Raw genomic sequence first — 20358 nt, forward strand, 5'->3', positions numbered from 1 at the left:
CCTTTCATTCCACCCAAATACTGTAAGACATCCTGGGAAATGTAAACTTTCCAAAGCTTTTTGCTATTTGAACATTTTGATTCAGCTTGAATTTTCTGTCCTCCAGTTGTGCCGGTTTGTGCATCTAAATGTCAACGCTCACGTTTCTCACGCTAGGAATCCCACTTCACACATAGGCTAATTAACTACCATTTAGAATGGAGTGGGACTGATTACTCTACTGTAGTGCTGCTGTTTCTTAGCAACCGTGAAAGATATGGTGAAGGATGTGAACGAGAGACCCAAATAACATCATTTCCAGATTGAGAACTTCCACCTAGACTTATCTGCTAGTGGGAGAGTTAATTAATTCTAAATTCCCATTTGCCTGCTCCAGTGCTACATCCCTTGCGGACCCCAACAGGGTGATTTTTCGAGATGTCACTTAAACATTTATTTTCCACAGAACCAGTAAGACCTGCTAGTTAATAAAAAAAATTGTAACATTTTATTAAACAATCATTTTCCTGTTTCCTCCCCACAAAATGACTTACGTCCAGCACTAACTCCTCACCTGATGGGTTTTTCACCAAAGTAAAACTGCGCAGTTAGGCCTTGCTTCAGTGTTACACAATAAACCTAATTGACTTTATTAATAGCAAAATTGGTAATTATGTTTTTCCCCATAATGCTAATAAAGTATCTTGAGCATTTAAATAGCTTTACTGTACTCTGACGATACTAATTTCATATATTAACTGACTTCATACTGCAAGACAATTCCATCACTGTTCTTCAAATATATTAATACATTTTAAAAATAGTCTCATAGCTAAAAGCCCGACTGAAAAACAAATTCCTTTAACGCTTGCAGAATGTTTTAATGCCTTGCTACCCAGTCCTACTGCGCAATTGCTCCTCGCATATGACATTGTCAATACTGCAGATTTAAATTTACTCTGGAAGGGATGGAAAGTTGGTCTCTGCAATCCTATTTATATTTTGCTTTCTGAGCATGGGAACGACTGAAAAGGAAAACTACACAGCAGACTTCAGAGTACCTAAGTGAGGGTAAAAATGAATCAATGGCTCCAAATAACATGAACTGCATAGTCACGCTTTGGTCTATGCGTCTGAGACCTGCAGAACGTGCAATCACGGGAGGTTTGTGTGGCAACAGCGCTTCTGCTGATGGCCTCTGGAGCTGGGCAGGCTGGAGGGATGAGATGTGTGTAAGCTCTGATAGTCTCAGGCCTAACCTGGGGGTCACAGCCCCTACCGAGATGCAAAGCTCCCATGTCTTCATCTCCAGTAGGTAAGAGTGCTGCAGCCTAGCACGGCAAGGGCACCTGGCACAGAGGGGCAGTGCCAGGAGGTACCTGCCAACCTTGCTGCATCCAAGCAGAAGATCCAGCCCAAAGTGCCCTGCTGCTGCCTGCCCCATAGCACAAGGTGTTTTCCATCAGCAAATCAAGGGCTTCACTGACCAGCTGGTGCTTGAAGTGAAGAGCGGGAGGAGAGGGTGAGATCTACCATAGGGCAGTGGGGAGGAGGAGGAAGGAGGTTGTGGAAGGCTGAAGGATGCATGACTTGCAAGGTGGGTGTGTAGCTCCTTGGTACTGCTGGTGTGTCTTCTACTTTGAGAGGTCTTGGGGCTGTTACTTGGAGTCTCTGAGAAATTTTGGTGCTGGTATTAAAGCATACGTTGTTCTTCTTGTCTGAGTATTTGCTGCTATGAGAAGTTCTGTACTGGAAGGAGCCTTGGTCTGGCTTGGTGACCATTCTGCGTAGCCTACAGTGGTGTGCTGTGGCCTGTATGGAAATCTCTGCAAACGACACCAGCTTTTTCTTGGTGCTACAGAGTGTGCGCAGGGTGTTTGTGGTTTGTTGTGGTATTTGCTGGCAGCAGGCACAGGTGGGACCAGGGTTCCTCTGGGTGCTCACTGTGCTTCTGTTTCATTGTCTCGTGGAACTGAGAATGGATCCAACTGTTTGTGTGAGCTGTTGATTTTTTTTGTTGTTGTTGTTGAAGAAGCCAATTTAAACCTATAAAAATCCGAAGCTGTGATTCTTTAGTCATGAGGGCACTCTGTCAAGCTGTGTGCGAACCAAGGCGTCACCTCCAAAGGCACTGTGTGCTAATGCATGTGTCAGTCTGTCTGATCATATGTTTAAAGGGCTCCTGTTCACTTTGTGAATTTAATATTGAAGTTAGTTTGGCAGTATTTGAGTTTTTGCTTGTTTAGGTTGTGTAGGTTTGTTTGTGTTGGTGGTGTTTGGTTTGTTAGTTTGTTTTTTAAAGCAGGGATATTCTTTAGTAGTCTGGAAGAAAGAGAGAAAACTGTTGGATTAACCAGAGTAAGCAGCTGTACGCTCCACGCTCAAGTGGTGTTCACAGACAGAGTGCTCTCTTATGGTATAAGTTCAAATGGTCCCTGGAAATACTATCTTGCTATATTTTGAATGCTTTCTGCTGAGGTATTTTATTTTAATCTATGAGATAGAGGAATGTTTAATTCCTTTAATATTCAAGTGAGTCTCATCAAGGCTTGATTAGTTTATTCCTGGCAGCAGAGTAGCTGAACATTATGCCAATTGCTTTCTGTAGTAATTTTGCTCATGCATTGTATTTCAGTGATTTTGCTCTGATGTGCTTTGCTTGCATAGCCCAGAATGACTTTGTAGGACGCTCCTTGAGATGAAAAATTACTTTTCTCTTGTCTATCACATATGATAAAACTGAAGAAAACCTCTATGTTCACAAGTTCCAAACGTGATGCTCGTGAAGGCTGCCTTGCATGAAGTATTAGATTCATAAGATGGATGGTCTGTTTAGTCTATCTTGATTCACTTTAGGAACAGTTCTACTTTTTTGTAAGACTCCGGTGGCTTTTTTCCTCCTCCTATATATGGCTTTGTTATAACAAGTTTAAAACAAAACCCCCAGATGTTAAATGTATAAAATCACGTTGCAGGTTTGCCAGAAAGTGCATCTGCTCCTCAGCAACTGCACTTGGTGTTAATTTGCCTTCCGGCCTCACTGCGCTGCTGAACCGTAAACCAACACGTCATCGACCTGCAGGCTGGGAGTAGATGCTGTATCTTTAACTGAGCAGAAATCCACCTTCCTTTTTCCAGGTGTAATCTACACCCACAGAGTGCTGCTAGTGGGCACTAGGCAAGTTGCATCTACAACTGTCTACAGGAGATAGTTGTATTATTAAGGGTGGGATGTTTGCCATTAGGTGCCAATAATGGCTAGCGGCTTTATGATGCATAAATACAAGATATTACGGACAGATCTCTAGGTATATTTTGCTGATGACTCTGAGTGGCACTTTTTCTGCTTTCGAAGCCAGCTGGCACAGAAGGTGGAGGAACATGGGCTTGTGAGAGGCGAGGGCGAGCAACGAAGGATCAGTAACAGCTGAGGTGGTGCTGGGAGGGATTAATCTGAACTGAATCTGGGGAGAGGAAAATGGATGTGGATGTAAATTGATAGCATCGAATACACACCAACAGTTCACCCTGATCTCGTGGTTTCATACAATCTATAGTTTTTCAGCTTGATGCAGAGAATGAGGGGTAAGGATAATCAGGTGTTTTTCTTTCATTTTTTGCAGCCTCTGCAACTGAGCTGTCTTTGCATTTACATTTGGAAATCAATGTTTGTGTTAAAAATTACCTGTAACTTGGTGATTAGGTAACTGATTGATGAACAAGGCTCAGAAACTCTAAATATGCAGCCAGCGAGGGTTGTTTGGCTGATGTGAGGATTATTGCATCTGGGCACACAGGTATTAACTGCAGTAGTGACACTCTCTAGAAAGATTAGAACTCGTATCTAAAAGGCTATCAGGGTTGAAATGAGATTGAGTTAAGGACAGATTTTTGACAAAGATGATTCTGTCTGCTCACGTGGAGAGCAAAGTTAGCTGGTCATTTGGTTTGGCAAAGAAAATAACTCTTTACATCACCAAACCAAGTTTCAATTTGCTGTGTATTGTTTCGGTAATAGAAACATGAGGTTCAAGAAACAAAGATTTTAATCAATAATCTCATCCATTCCTTTCTCTGAGATAAGACTACCAGGCTGCAAGAGATAATTGTTTAATCTGTTTGATTAGACATCCCTTTGTAGCTTAATGCAGTATTTGCAGCTCTTACAGTTAGGAAGATTTTCCTAATGTCAGACTAAATCCCCTTGGCTGCAGATACGCTGAGTGCTGCTTGTTCTGTCTCCAGCAGATGCTGGTCCCTGCGTACATTGACTGACTGTGACAAACCTCCAGTTTGTGGGGAAAACATCGTCCAGTAGTGATCTCACTTCTGGGTTAAATACACTGAGCTTAAGGAGTGGTAGAAGGAAAATAATGTTATCCACTATACCTGTTTACCAGTAGATCTTCAATGTGTGTTTCTACAGGCAAGTTTACTATCAGAGCTCTATTAATGAAAGGCTACATGTCAGACCTAATTTTGCAGTTTGTTATATTTCAGGCCAGGTTTTATGTGGCTTTCTAGAACTGGAGGTTTAGTGCCAAGTTACTGGATCTTGTCACCTTAGAACAGGATTTCTTATTCTTTCCACTGGGGCATTGTCTGAGCTGTGGTTTTAAAGCACAAATTCACACCCTAGAAAGCAGCTTTCTGCAGGAAACTCTTGACAGAATCAGAAAATGTCCATGTTCCTTGGCCTGCACACAAGTAAGGTTGGCAACAAGCAATGTCTTGAAGATGATGGTATAAGTGGGTTATGGGCTATATACATGAAGTCCTCACAGACCATTGTACATGGAAAAACTGAAATTCGGAGTACAAGGAAAGCAGAGCAACTCTGTGTGCTGTGGGGAACGCTTCTCACTCTGGCTTACAGGGGGTTTTAGGGAGACCGTGGTCTTAGACGATGGTGTGTGTGTTGCAGTCGTTGAAGAAACCCCGTGTCCTGTCACTTGGGCAGGATCTCTTCTTGTGCCTGATCCCACCCTGTATTTTGAAAGGCTTGTATCAGAAAACATGCCAACAGTCACGAGCACGTTGAATCTACCCAACTTATTTTGTTCCGATAAGTTATTTTTGGGTGAAAGTCTTTATTTCAGTAAGAGGCTCATGCATTAAAGGGGAAAGGAAAACAAAGCAACACTCGATAGTTCCAAATTGTGGGTTCTATTTTTATTCCAAACACAATTTCACTGCCAGAAAGCTAGACAGTTGAAATCAGAAGCAAATGGAAAGATAGTGGGGGGGCAGCATTAGTGTGTCCTCTTTAGCTGAATTGCTAAAAGTATTAATTTTTCTACTTCTAACATTCCTTTATTGTCTTATCATATGCAGTAGCACTGCTTATTGGAAAAAAAAAAAAAAGGCAGTCATGAGTTTAATATAACAAAGCTGAGTGTGGTTAAGATAAATCAGTTCTCAAACTGCAGTCTTTTATGAAAGGCTTCTGAGGGACCATATTGAATGCATGTGTATTTTTCATATTGAAGATGGTGTGTGAACCGCAGAAGTGCAGCTTCTTTCTCGGGGTTGCACCGCATGGATATTAGTATTTTAATACAATATCTTGAGTTTTACTGCATAAACTCATAGTGAAAGACACTCCTGGCCTAAAAATAGTAAAGGTAAATGGGCAAAGCAGAGCGGAAGTGGGAGGAGAAACAGACACAACTGAAATACTTGCTTAAGGCTGTGATTAAGACCCTGCTGTCAGTCCAGTACTTCATCTATCAGATTTTGAAGGGGTGTCATATGGGAGGTTGCACAAAGAAATTAGACAGATATATTTACAGTCCTGAAGTTTCAAAGCCTATTTGCTTTGAAATTCAGGAAGGCATCAGTTTACAGAAATCTAAAGTGGCAAAGTTTGGTTTAAAATGTACAACAACGACAGATATGTTTGACAATGTATTAAATTGGTGGACAAACCATTAATATGGAAGTCCAGGCTTAATATGAATACAGTATTACTGGTATAAACACCTCCAGGGAAGTTACATGAAGAAAGGATATTTTTTTGGTTTTTTATTGATGAAAAACGGAAAAGAGAAAAAAATAAACCTGGAAAACCTCACTTAGATGTTTTCAATCTTTTTCCAAATAAGCATGTGAAAAAATGGTAAAGATTCTTAAATGCTACCATTTTGTGTTGCTCTGCGTGTGTCTGTCCTTGTGTTAGAACATGTCTGAATTGAATGAAGCCCAAATCAGCAAGCCATCTGCTGACAGCTGACATACTGGGTGTATCCTAGGAGCATCCTCCCTATACCCTTTACCTGTAGCCATCTGACGTTTCCTCTGGCAAGTGATAAACATGGGTAGCTGCATTATGGCAGAGTTGGTGGCCCTGCTTTCAACGGCTCGGGTAGTACCGTCTGGAGACTTATTTGTATTTGCTGCTTCACTGTGAATTGGTTTTGGTAAGATAGACTCTGTTTCCTTTTCATCATCATGAAAGGTGTGTATATGAATTAGGATGAAAGTAACTTTAAATATCTATTTTATGTGTGCCTCTACACACACACACACACACACACACACATATATATAGATATATTTATTTATTTGTGGATCTGTTAAAAAGACCCAGAAAAACCCCAACAAGAGAACAAGTTGCCCCTGGGGCAACTATGGGAGGCAGAGGTTGATTTATCCCCAAGAACAGTCTGCAATGCTAATGGTACAAAAACTCCCCATAACATTCTTCCCCAGAGCTGTTATTCTGCACTGAACCCCTCAAGAGTTCAGAGCCTACGTCTTCTTCGACTTATTCAGGTCTTAACATTGGTTCAAAATATTTGAAACTCAACTTTAAAGGTTTAGCTACTGATGTGTGCGCATCTCCCATTCTTGGTAACAGGGTGTGATCATCACTAGAGTGGAAAACATGAACCAACAGGATAATGATTTCAATTCTGCAGAACACTGTTCTCTTTACTTCCTAAGCTGGTTTTGATGTTCTATGTGTTCTTATGAAGGAAACTGCTTTTATATTGTTTGTTGTGTTTTGGCCTCTCTAGGGATGACGTCAAAAAACCTGCTGAAGCTTACGACTTGGAAGCATTTAGCTTTTCTTCTATATATAGCATTTTCTTACTTAAGGAAAACTGCTTTTGTCCACTTTATATATGTATAAAAAAAGCTTAGTTATATTCAGACACATGCTGTTTGTATAAAAAAATGTTTCCAGGCCAAAAAAAATGTTAGGTTGAGGCAAGTTTCAAACCAAACGAATTCATGTAGATGGCTGTAAAACTTTCAGCAACAAAATGGTAAGGTTTTTTTATAAGCTTTATGATGTAATGTGTATTTTTATAACTTTATCATGGTAAAGAAGCCACATGGCTTTAAAAGCAAGCTCTAAGTACTTATTTAAAGATTTGTTTTCAATGTCTTTAATAACATATGATCTGTAGAGAGAATTTGTATTTTAGTCATCGATGAAGTGACTAAGCATAGGCACCAATTGTCCCTAAATTACGATCGCTAATAGGAAGCGTAACTACTGCTTTAACGTCTGTAAAAGTGAGGAAAGAAAAATGAAGTCTTTCCAAATTAGTTGTTTAACAACGGCGCCCATGGTATTTGAATTTCTATCAAACGTGGCTATGAGATAAAAGGAACTCCAAGAATACAGAAAAGCTGTTTCAGTAACAAGTATGTAATAGAAGTCCTCTCGCAGTCTGTGGTTCCCTGCACTGGTCCTTTGGTATGTCTGCTCACGCTTTACTCCAGTGCACAGCCAGAGGTGTTTCACATGCACCTTTTACACCTTGTCATTGACTGTAGCGACTTCAAGGAAATCAGATTCTGTTCTATGAAAATTTGGAAAACATGGAGTAACGGCTGCCCCCGCCATCACCCTGAATTCTCTCCCTACACATTGCTTGTTTGTCTTAATGCTGCTCAGCTGTTGCTACGGCAATCTTTTTCTAGACAAGACGTTGCTGACTGAGGACAGATGAGGTGGGTCTGGCATTTGGCATTAGCGATCCATAGAGATGCTGTGGTGGAACGTGGGGACCCTGGTGATGGGGGTTGAAACCCAGGTGTCAGGGTGGCTGGTGGCCTGCAAAGGATAGGCTTGGCTCTTATTTGGGCTTGATTCAGGCCAGTGTGGGGTGGAAAGGTGAATGGGGGCATGTGGTGGTATTCTGGTGAATTCCTGTGCTTCAAGTCCTTTCCCTGTAGTCTCCCTTGGTCTGCTTCTGTGCTCTCAGCCTTGTCTCATTGGCAGAACAACACTGAATGTTCTTCTCCTAAGGGAAGAGTTCAGTTTCTAGAAGCCTCTCTTGCCTTCACTGCCTCTTCAGAGCTGTTTAAAGCTTCTGTTTGCTTTCTAGAGGCAAACTGTGAATTCTCTTACAATATCTTGTCATTAAAAATATTAGAACTTCTAAGAAAATATATTGATAAACTTGAGTGTGGAGATCAGCATGCCACGGTTCATCACAATACTCCACAAAAGGGCTCGGCTCTGTTTTCCTTTATTCCTTGCAGTTAAGCAATATCGCTAGAAAGGATTGTCCTTCTCTGACCTCATTTGATCAGTGACAGTCTCAGGCTGCTGTGTCTGGAGAGAAATGCAATTTTCCCCTGGACCAGCTAATCAAGCTCAATGATTTGAGCTTATGGGGGTGAGGATATACTGTTTCTCCAATTAGGTGTTTGTTCAGGAATGAACTCTGGGGGGAAAATAGGGAAGCTCCTGTTATCTGTGGAGACGCTTCTGTATTCTCACTTTCTGGCGAATATTGCATCTACCTGTTTCAGTATTTCAAAATCAAATTAACTTTCCTGTTCTCAACATGCTGTACAATCAAGACACTGATCTCATTTGCAAGCCCACTGTCTGTATCGTTTGCCAGAGGAGGCAGGTTAACTCCTCTGGTGAGGCAAATCTGCTTCCAATACCTCTAATTACAAAGACAAAACAATATCTTACTCTTGCTTGTTATCCCTTTCATGAAATATAACTTGATAGTATTTACTCCCTTTCATAGTGGCAGAAATCAAACTCGGGAATATTTCAGAAAAAAAATTGAATAAGGAAGAAGAATCAGATCAATACTGTAAGAACTGGGGCTGGTGAAATAATATTGTAATGGCTGAGGCACAGGGAAACGAGAAGATGAGTTATATTCCAGAAAGGTGTGGGTATCTGGAGAAGGAACATGAAATAACGTGTGAAAGGTGAGGATAGGTGGAAAGAGAAAGAACTGAAAAAGATTCTAGAGGTTGGGAGATGGAGAATATAGCAGGAATCCTGGTACCTGCATCCCTGCGAGGGACTTGGCCTCCTTTGGTGACGTGTGACAGGCAAAGGGAGGGTGCAAGGGGGTTTTTGACCTTCCTTGCCTTCTGTGCACCGGAGCACGCTGCACCTGCCGGGCCTTTTTTCAAAGCACGAGGCATTCTGCGTGTCCTCCCAGGGTGCAGTTCCATTCGCTGCTCCTGACGTAGTCGAAACATCCATTTTTACCAGCACAAGCTGTTGCATATAGCAACACAACGTTGAAAGTGGCTATTTGCTGGCTCTTCTTAACGGTGCTTTTGAACACCTAGCACTGAGTAAAAGCAGCACAACTTTATCTTGAACTTGTTGAAATGAATGATACCAACTAGTTAAAAAGAACTGCAGCTCACAGTTTAGAAATCAGCCTCAAAACTACAGGAGTTACGCTGGCCTGAAGGACAAACAGATACCAGCTGATTAACAGCTTAAGCATTGGGACTGCCTAAGCCCCCAGGCATCTGATTTAATCCATATTTTAAAGTGAAACCACGGAACTACGAAGAATGTTGGTATTCACATGTCCTTAAGATGATCTGTTCTTGGCTTTTGACCAATTCTGTGTGATTTCTGTAGGGGGAAGTGCTTTGTGTAACTGTTCTGGAAGCACATACTGGTTATACTGCTCAGGGATTTCCAGGGTTTTGTGGTGGGGTTTTGTGTGTGTGTGTGGTGGTTATTGCTTGAGGGGGGACAGGCAAGAGCGGAATCTCAGCCATATCTGCCTCAAAGGTAGAAAGTGTTGTGTCATTCCTTCTTACGCAGGATGCTGTCCGATAGCAACCTTTGGGAACTAATATGGAAATAGACTCTTAAAAACATAGACAAGAGAGAAGCCAGAGACACCTCGTTACTGAGGTCAGACTAGATGTGTATGATAGAAGCTGGTTTCTGCTAGAGATGAGGTTTAACCATGGAAACAAACCCTTCCTCTTCTAGTCGTATACAGCCTGATGTCTTTAAAGGGCACCAGTTAGTCCAGGTTGGTAAGAATGGGGCACACTGGCGCTCCAGAAAGTTTGTGGAAGTAGTTTTTACATACTCTGAGGCTTGAACTTTTTCTCCTATTCCTAAATCTGTAATCCAACATTTTTCCTCACTGATCCTTTATAGTTTTTTAAGAAATCCAGTAGCTGTGCATCATGATGACTGTACTGATTATTTCTGCATCTCTTACTAAACATTTTTCTTAACAGTGGAGATCATTAATGAAATAATGTATCAAAATAGTGATGAGTATCAAAATAGCAAGGCAGCAACTAGGACTTTAAAGTGAACATGAAGGTTGCTCTTGACACCTGTAACCCAGTTTCTTCTGATTTCTGGGAGGGAAGAGGAAATGATGCACAAATACACAGAGTTAAAATTAAATGCAAGTAAACAAAGACTACTGACATCCACCTCGCACAGCACTACAGGGCACGGGGGGTTTGACGAGAAAATCGTCTGAAAGACAAAACAAAACAAACTCAAAAACCACTCACTTTTCGAAGTCCAAGAAACTGTTATTTGTTTGATCTGCATCTGTCAGTGATTTGACCACATAAACTATGTTGTCTACAAGTAAGTGGAAAACTGTTTGTAAAGGAAACAGTAACACAAAAGAGTGTTAATATGTTTCTTTGAAGAGAGAGAAAAGTTAGTTTTTCCTGTAGCACAAGTAGCTTGAATGAACAAAGTTAATGCCAGAATTGAGATGCTCGTTGGTGGCAGCGAGGTATTCTGCTCATTTCTACTATTTGTGTTTCAGAAGATTACCTTTCATATTTGAGTACCACCAGTAAGAAAACCAAAGGCAATGTCTTCAAGGGGAAGTGTTTGTTTCGTATCATAGATGGAAACAATCTTCCTGCTCTAGTTTCTGTTGTTACATCAAGAGATGTTAGCCAAAACCTGTGTCTGTACAGAGACTGGCCACTCTGTTCCTCTATGGGAAGGCTAGACAGAAACAACCGGTAAAACTTGATTTAGAACAGAATCTCTCCCAAGCAGATGTTAGCGACCACTGGATAGGACAGCAAAGTGACTTTTGCTCTTTCTCAGTCTTTTTCATTAAAGATGGCAGCCTTAAAGGGTAGAAAAATCACTGGCTAACAGACAGTGTCTGAGGTCACCTTGGCTTCTCAAGAAGTTTAAGTCTTGGGTATAAGGTCGTAATTATTGCATCAAGTTGGTCTCAGCTTCCCATGAGCCTCCTTCAGCTAGACTTGTCAGCCTATAAGATGCTCTCCTATAATCTAACTGGCAGAGATTTCTGCAGACAAGCAGCAAATAGCACACTTTTAAGTGGGCAAGGCTCCAGAGCCAGGTCTTGGCCAAAGGCAGCAGCCCTGGGACAGTTCCACAGGCTGCCCCCCAGCCCGGACAGCTTGAGTGATGCACCAGGGGTTGCAGGAACAGCGAAGCATCTCTGCACCCTGTGCTGACCACGCGGTCTGCGGCTGTAAATAAGCTGGGACAGAACCTGTTGTACATGCATCGTCCTGCCATCTGGATGCAAGCTGAATTATTTCCCACACTCCAAATGTTGTTTAATTCATACTGGCCACTGTTATCCTCTGTCTCATGCCAGGACATTTTGTGGGAGGCTATCTGGCATGGCCTGAAATGGTGCCAGGAAGTATATTAATAGATAAACAGTTTAGAGGGCTGTGTACCACAGCCTGGGCACACAGCCAGGTCCTGCTCAGTTTACTAGAAAAGACAGTGAGCACTCTCAGAAAGTTACAGGGTTCTACTTTTTGGGGACCTGGGAGGGCCTGTCAACCCAAGGCTGATTCTGTGAGTAAAACGCAGATACCAAAGGCTTCTCAGGCAGGTCTTCAGGAACTCTCATCTACCTGGCCTACTGTTTTTTCTTTTACCTGGGCTTCTTCCATTACCAACAAAACCAGGTCATCTACTATGACTACCACGTCTTCCTAGTCTTTGGTGCAGATGAGAAGGATAAAAGATTTATTTTTTCAAAAGGGGAGTATGAGGATTCTGAGGAGATGCACTTGTTGCCTTGTACAGGTCATCTGCTGTTGCCAAAATATCACATCAAATGGAGCCCAGTCTCATCCCAGGCCTTTGGCAAGGCAGACAGGAATAGTTGATGATTGTGGTGTGGCAGGATATTGTTTCATGTTCCTATCTATGAACTTAATCTGGCATCATAAATTTGTGCACCAAGGCTTGTCCATATCCACATATTAAAAAAAGCAGAGGCTTTCTGTTCATGGACTGCTAGCAGCATCATAATTCCAGGTGGGAACAGCCTGGTTTGGGGCTATGGAGAGCTCCTTACAACCATCATTCACATAAGCATAAAATCAGCCATCCTGCCCGAGGAACTGGCTATCTCTGACCTGGCAAAGCGTGGCTGGCCCCTGCCTGCTGTGCCTGTGTCTGGGTAGCACCAGCGTGCCCTGTCCTGAAACTGAGTAGTTCTGATCAAAAGCATCCAATATTTATGCACTAAGATAACGTAACATCCTTCATGTGCCTGCTGTCCCCACCCGGGAGTCAGATTCGGCTTCACTGGCAAGTCCTCCTCAGGCCACATGTTTACATACGCCATCCTCTGAAAAGTAGGAAGAAACTATCAAAGCTATTGGAAAGAGTATTATCTCATACAGATATTGTGGGTGAGGCTTCCCAGCAGCAGATGTTGCCATTGCACAGGCAGGTGTTCTTGGGCTTTAATGCAGGGCTTCATGAAGTTCATATGTCCAATTGTTTTTTTTTTTTAAAAACGGGAGCCTGAATGAGTTGACCTGTTCAACTAAACTGTCAGTTCTGTTGGTCCAAGTTGTCTATTCGACTTGACAAATGTGGGATTATTTGGAGCCTTTCCTATCATCATAGCATGATTAGATTGATTTTTATTTTTTTGCCTATTTTTTTTGCTTTTACTTTTTCTTTTTCCAGTTGGATGAGGCTCCTAATTTGACAGCTGCTGAGCTAACGAGGGGCCTATGTGTGACTTGGCAGCCCAGGTGTTTCCTGGGGGGAAGAGTGAAGAGAGGAAGAAAGGCTAGGCAGCGGCAGGCAGCCGCTCGGGCTCATCCTGCTGTGCCTCCTGCCCGCTCTGGCTTGGCAGGGGAGCCCGGACACGTGCTCGCCTCAGCTTCAGTGTGCTCCAAAAAGCCCTGTAAGACAGTTGGGAGCATGGGTTCCCATGACGTTCCAGTTCATGTCTGTCATCTGTCCATCTTTTTTTCCACCTAGCTTTGTTTTTCCTTTGTTTTCCAGCAGAAGGGAAGGGAGAGCCCTTTATTAAGCAGGTGCCAGAAAACACTTCATTACAGAAGTATCCAGCAGAGTCCGCACCTTCCACTCAAAATAGTTCTGTGGTCTGTTTGGGTTTTCTTTGTGTGGTTTGGTGCTGTTGTGCATGTTTGTTGTGGTTTGTTTTCCTGCTAGCTTCCATATTTATGCTGTTCTCTACCACTTCTGCTGGCTTGTCTAAAGTCCAGTAAATATTATTGCATATCTGACTTGAACCTTTTTATGTAGAATCAAAACAAGGCTTTGTTAAATCAAACCCTTCTTTGCTGGGACATACAAATATTCCCTGGGGCAAAATATACCTTTTGTCATGATAGACATGGTTCAAATGAGCAGTGTCATACTGTAAAGAGCTATAAAACGCCTGCTTGCACTTTGTTACACGTGGGTGTTACTGATGCCTCTAATAATAAAGCGCTAAATATCTTACAGTACACTTTCTAATTAATTTTCTATTTACAATAATAGATTTGCTCTTGAATGGCATTTAGCTCTGTAAAGCAGTGATTAAAATATGTAACAAGCTTAAAAGATTAATAGCACAAAAGTATAGGTGGTTTGCATAGCTTGACAAATAACTTGCAGAAAAAATTATTTGCTAAGCATTGCAAATCAAATAATATTACAGCTCTACAAAAAATTATTCAGGTCTGTCAGGGCTGTTTTACAATAGTAAGTAGTGTTTAAACCTGTTGTTTTTACTATGTATATATTTATTGTCCAGAGTAGAGTTCAGGTAATTTATCAAATAACTTTAAATGTGTTAATATGGTAGAGAGGCTTAAATAAATATTGCATAAAAGCTATATGGCCGAATTTCTGCCTGTTTCAGCCCAGGAAGCCGGGACAAGGCGCAATGAAGGTCGGGCGCCTGCTTTCTCTTACACGCAGAACTTCTGAATCCACTGCAGTGTCATTGGTGTTGGAGATGACCTGGATTTTTGAGAGACGTTGCTCTGGAAGGTGGCACAAAGGATCATACTTTGATGTGCGCGGCTGCCTATGGAAGGGCTGGGACAAAAGTAGTCCATCGCGCTACTGAGGAATTTAAAAGAAACAGCCTCTCATGGTTAAAAAAAATAGAGAAGATGAAAAAAATGAGCACAATGTTCTATTCTAAGATTATTTTTTTGGTTCTCAAAAGCTTATCTATAGGACAAGAAATGTGATTAGTCACAAGTACGGTGAAACTGAAATTTCACTGAGGGTAGCACTTGTAACCTTTCTTCTGCATTACAATATGTAATTTTTCAGACTAGTGAAAACCTGTTTAGTGTTTTTAATATGGGTCTGTCTCGTGAGAAAGTCTGAAGAACAACAACAAAAGCAGCTGTTTGACTATATAGACAACTGGAATGTGCAGCGCTAATGGATGGGTGTGAGGAGACTGGAAGGCAGGGCTGTGGAGCTGGATGCTCTTGTGTGCGGAGGTGTGGTGCACATTAAAAAGAAATACAGTTAACATCTTGCGCTACTTGAATATAAGGAGCTTTTTGTTTGCACCAAAGAAATGTGAAGATGCTATTGTGGCAACATGTTCAGAATAAATACAGAAGAAATACTTGTGCCTCCTTGGAGACTCAGCTTTAAGTGGGCTATTAAAGGAAATGAGGCTGCTGGGATCTCAGAGTAGGACTCCAGCTGGCTCTTGGAAGCCGAGCGTGTGTGGCAGATGGTGGGGCGCACAAGGCAGCCTCCTCTCCTCTGCACACGCGTGTGAGCCTCAGGAATGGCGGGAGTGCTGCTCCCTTGGGACGGAGCGAGAACATAAGTATTGCAGAAGTAGTGCCAACCCTTAAAAGGGATGTGCTTTTAAACACCTGTATTGCATTAGCATCGTGGAGCACCAGTGATAAAGCAAACTGTATAGCTCTGGGTTTGAACAATCAGACATCCTAAGAAGTGGGCAACTGCTACAAGGCGTTTTAACCACGTCAGCAGAAGTCATTGCTTTACAAACGTGGACCTGTGAAGTCTGGTAATGAAGAGAGAAAGCAAAACATTCAAGCTGGTGTCACTTTCAATGCAAAATCCTGGCTGTTCTAAAATAAATGGCCAACATTGAACTGTTACTAGCACTTAATCCCGAATCCTTCCCCGAGGCGCTCTGCTTGCCCTGTGAGCAGGACGCCCCGCTCCCTGCGGGGTGCGGCACCTCCCCGGACAAGGTGGTGGTTGGATCCCACGCCGTAACCCCTCAGCTTCTGTGCCTGCAACAGTGACTGACAGCGTGACTGCTGAACACCCACGTGCAGAGGAACACTGCGCTGTGCATATGGCAGAGTACGGAAAAAAAGACCAGATGAAATCCAGCAAAAATGTATTTTCCAGAAGAGGATGGGTGATACAAATAGCAAGTAGTTCTTTAGTGCAGAAAAGATGATTGCAACTGGTTAAGACAAAACCACCAAGTTTTCACTCTATTCCAATTTTATTCTACTGCATAGGCATCTGCCATGTATGGTCAAAATACCAGATTTTTCTTCTCAGATAGTACAAAGAAGGAATAGAATAGAAGAGAAGAGAATGATGAACATCAGCTCTTGGCAGCTAGCAAGTGATGACATAAAAAGCACTTATGGCAATCTCTAAGCATAGTTATTTTTAATTTATTTAAAAGAAAATCCTATTCAGAACAGAAGTAAGTTGTTGGCAGGAGCTATATTTCATTAGTTTGTATATAAATGTAATGTTTTTGACTTGCACTTCATGCACTGCTTTGAATGTTTGGATGAAAAAGTATAGCTGTTGGTGGTCTGTTAGTCAGTTCAGCCTAATGCGGCTTTATGAATATAAGGAGCTCTGTGACCTGTTGCTGGTCTTATTTCATTCTCTAGATCTCAAGTAAGAAAATACAAAGCAAAATATCAAGAGTAAATACCTCCAATATTTGAAGTGAATTAGATTTAAGTCTATGCTATAAAATCCTGCTCTGCTGGGAGACTAGACAAGATAACACTTATGACCTCCTACTGTTCTTCCTCACTGCTGTATTAATGGAACAGTTAAAATACTCTACAAAATATCTGGCACTTTCTTCATGTTGTAGTTAAAAGATTTGATTGGTGTGGAAGCCTTTCTTTTTTTGGGGGAGTGGGCAGAGGTGCCAGCTGGGAGAAAGGACATGTCTAAACTGGAGAGATCATGGGGAAAAGATTTCTTATTATAACTCACTAACTTTCTACTTGGGTTGATTACAATCTCTAGGGCAATCACAGACTTCATTCCAGTGGTGCTTGCTCATGTCTAATGCCAGACAAAGGGCTTCAGAGAAGGTGCCTGTGACTTCCACCATGGGAAGCGGTCAAACAGGTCCTGTTGTACCTAGTGTCAGCATTGCCCAGCGCCTGTCTCGAGCCAGCTGTGCGCGTGGTGCCGCCGCAGCCTGCGCTGCTGGGGGGTCACACCTCTGCTGGCTGAAGAGGAGGGGGAGACCCAGAGATGTGCATGGGGAAGGGGGTGGCCTTGAGTCGATAGTTCTCAGCAGACTGGCACTGGGACGTGCTCTACTGGTAGAGCATGTACCTCTATGTATGCTGGATTTCACCCAAGTTTGTCCCCACTTTCTGTTTGTGCAGGACAGCCTCTGATTACAGCACATCAGCGATGGTTTGTGTAGGGCACAGGAATGTGGAAATTCGGAAACAGCAGGAGCGATTTTTTTTTTTTTCTTCTGTCTCATCTAAGAACTATGCAGGCTGCAGCAGCTAGACAGCGGCGTTTTCATGGTTCTTTTGGTGACAAGTTAGGACCTGAAAACACAAGCCCAGCAGCCCAAGGGCTCTGCGTGCACGTGGGCAGACTGGTCCTGGAGCGATGGCAAAATATCCCTAACCAAACCCAAGTAACTTCGCAGCCTCTGGATATAAAGCACAAAGCATGCTAATTTAACCGGCTGTCACATCATGGCTGAACGCGACTCCAGGGCAGCTCTCTGCCCTCCCCCGGGCAGCCGGCTGGACGGGGCAGAGCGCAGCCGGGGGCTGAACCGCACCCCTCCTGCTTCCCGCGGGCGGTTCTGCTCGAGCAGCCGCCGGAGGAGCCGGTTACCGCTCGCACCGCCTCCGGGGCGGCTGCTCGGTGCTGCCGTCCTGCCCGCCCGCTGCACCGCGGGGACCGCGCGGGGCGGTTGGTCCCGCAGCCGGCGGGGCGGCAGCGCCCCCTCCTCAGGTCCCAGCGCCGGGGCTGCCCCGGAGGCAGCGGAGAGGGGACACCCGTTCCTTGTTGCAGGCGCCCCCAGCGCCGTCCCTCGCAGAGCCGAGCGGCACCGGTCCGTCCGGCAGCATCCCCTCTTACCTGCGGGTGAGACCAGCTCGCCTTCGCTGAGCTCCCCGGAGTCGGAGTCCATGCTGCAGGTAGCGGCGGGGACGCGGGGCAGGTCGGGGCGGGCGGAGTGCTGCTGGCCGCCGCTGGCAGGAGGGTCCGGAGCCGGAGAGCAGGAGACGGGAGCGAGTGGCCGGCAGAGCTGCTGCCTCCTCCTCTCCTCCCAGCCCGGGCGCTGGGTCCGCGCCACCACATGCAGCCACCTCGCTTAGTGCCATTGGCTGCAAAGGAGGAGCGGAGACGGGCGGGCTCCGGCGAGGGGAGGAGGCAGCGGGGGCGCGGCGGAGGAGCGGCTCCTTCCCCGAGCCTGTTACACAAGTTGGTCTTGCAGCGGCTGCATCTCCCCATCCTCCCGGGTTTGGCCGCGGCGGGACCGCGGCTGCACAGCTGTGGCCTCCCCGGCTCAGGGCGCTCCTGGGGCAGGACAGCACGGAAAGGACCGAAATGACATGGGCTGCCATTGTGTCTCCCGTTTACTTAGTCGTTTTCTTCTTTTTCCCTGTGGGCATCTCCCCTGCTCTTCAGTAGTAGCTTTGCGTCTTTTCAGTAGCTCCCTCTCCCTAACGATCGAATTCCTCAAAAATTAGTTGTCGGAACAGTGGAGGCAGCGGGGAAGTGCCAGTTCTTACTGGATATTAGTGCCCAGAAGAACACTGAAGGAGTGAATTTTGCTGCTGCCTGTTTGCAGACTATTTGCAGGCTCAGGGAGGCAGTGCGATATTGGTAAATGAAGAGCATGTTAGAAGATTGCTTTGAAATCTTGAGTTTGGAAACTTTTAGCTCAAACTCTGTAGACTTTGCCTGTGACCTACAGGATACTACAGTCTTGAGTCATCCCTTAATTCAGACTGTTGAGGCCACTTATTCAGCTCTGGTGAGGGTAGGTAGATCTTTCCCTTAGCTTTTACTCCTTCCTACTTTTCCTTGTTACAGGTCAAAGATCACTCTAATTGTAGCACAAAAATCCCAGGAAAGTAGTAGCAAGGATACTTTCTAATTAGAAACCAAATGTCACCATAAAACAGATCTCATAGGTCTATCTGATCACATCCTAAGAGCCAGGGAGTGCCTTGAACGCCTACCTGCAGTAAGAGATCTCTAGGCAGATGTTTATGCCTGTGGCTCTTGACCACAGGTTTCTCTTTCTTTACTCTGTAACTCTCTCCCTCAAAGCCATGCGGATCCTTATATTGTTTTATCTAAGTAACGCCTGGACGCTTTGACACTGCATATATGAAGTTATCTATTGTCATTGGACTATGCCAAACACTCTTGACAAAGGTGAAGACTTTCTCTGTTAGTGTATACTGTAACATTAAAAACAACAAACAAGAGTCTTTCCAAACTTAAAGAACCCTGTGGATTTCTTTCCAGTGATGGCTGCTTCTGTGTGATGCTGAGTGTAAGAACTACAATAGTAAAAGCAAAGCTGGAGTTTGCCTTGTGTTCTGGGGTCAGTCCTGGCACGCTCTGCTGCCTTCAGACCTGGTCGAGCCTGGAAAGATAGATGACCTTAAGCTTTCTGATCCTGGGAATGCACATGTTGGGATGTTGAATTTGGACACACAATTCTTCAACTTCTGGAGTGAAAAGCCAGGTGTTAAGTAACTTAGCATGTTACTGTCATACCTTGGGTGTGTAGTGTTAGGACACACTTGGTTTTTTATTCCATGAAAACAAATTCTGACTTTTGTTTGCAGTTACTTTCATTAAATTTAAAGTGGCATTCCAAATACTGCTGATTATAACCCCATAAATTGGTATTATATATATATATATATAATATATAATACCATAAATTGGTATTATATAAGGAAAAACATCTAAGCTGAAGTGATTCTGTGATTCTGTTGTGAGGAGGCAATGTAAAATCTGAATGCATGTGCACACGTCGCAGAGATGAACAGAAGATCCGGGGAATCTACAAGCATGATATAAACGACATTAGCAACATGAAAATGCTGAAATTAATGACAAATAATTCCAGTTATCATACCAAGAACAGAATCTGAGAGCTGGAAAGAGTTCAGTCTCTCTCTTTTTGTTTGTTTGTTTGTTTTTTACAAGCACAAATGAAACATAAAACCCTCCCCAATAAGAGCATAACAGTTTAACAGGGAGAGTAAATTTGTATTTGAGTGCAATTAATTTATTTTCTGGACTGTCTTTAATCGCTTGAAACTTAACGGTCATTGATCATACTTCAGTTGTTAAGAGAACAGATTACCTTTCACGATCCTCTGAAGGACCGAAGCCTTGGCATGGAATAGTCAAAATAAAAACTGAATCCCAGTTATTTTAGTTCTTGTCAGGTTTTTTTTGTCCTAGAACCACAATAATAAATGTTACGGTGGCAATGGTGTAACTTAATACTTTATTGCATGAGGGATGTATTGTGGTAGATATTGGGCATGCTTGTTACTATGCTGTAATTACTTTCTATTCCGCAGTAAATATGTTTCAAGACTACTTTCCCTCTTTCTTGCTGTTAA

General features: G+C 43.4%; 1 protein-coding gene across 1 annotated transcript in view; it reads right to left on the reverse strand.

The window, feature by feature from the left end:
* TNFAIP8L3 (TNF alpha induced protein 8 like 3) overlaps positions 1-18109 on the reverse strand; it is a 40223-nt gene extending 22114 nt beyond the window's left edge. Inside the window, exon 1 of the mRNA XM_065076428.1 lies at positions 17840-18109. Coding sequence (XP_064932500.1) covers positions 17840-17891 — 52 coding nt within the window. The 5' untranslated portion in view covers positions 17892-18109. The remainder of the gene's footprint in view (positions 1-17839) is intronic.
* Between the last annotated feature and the right edge of the window lie 2249 nt (positions 18110-20358).

The sequence above is a fragment of the Columba livia genome, chromosome 11, assembly GCF_036013475.1.
Source record: "Columba livia isolate bColLiv1 breed racing homer chromosome 11, bColLiv1.pat.W.v2, whole genome shotgun sequence".
Taxonomy (NCBI): Eukaryota; Metazoa; Chordata; class Aves; order Columbiformes; family Columbidae; genus Columba; species Columba livia.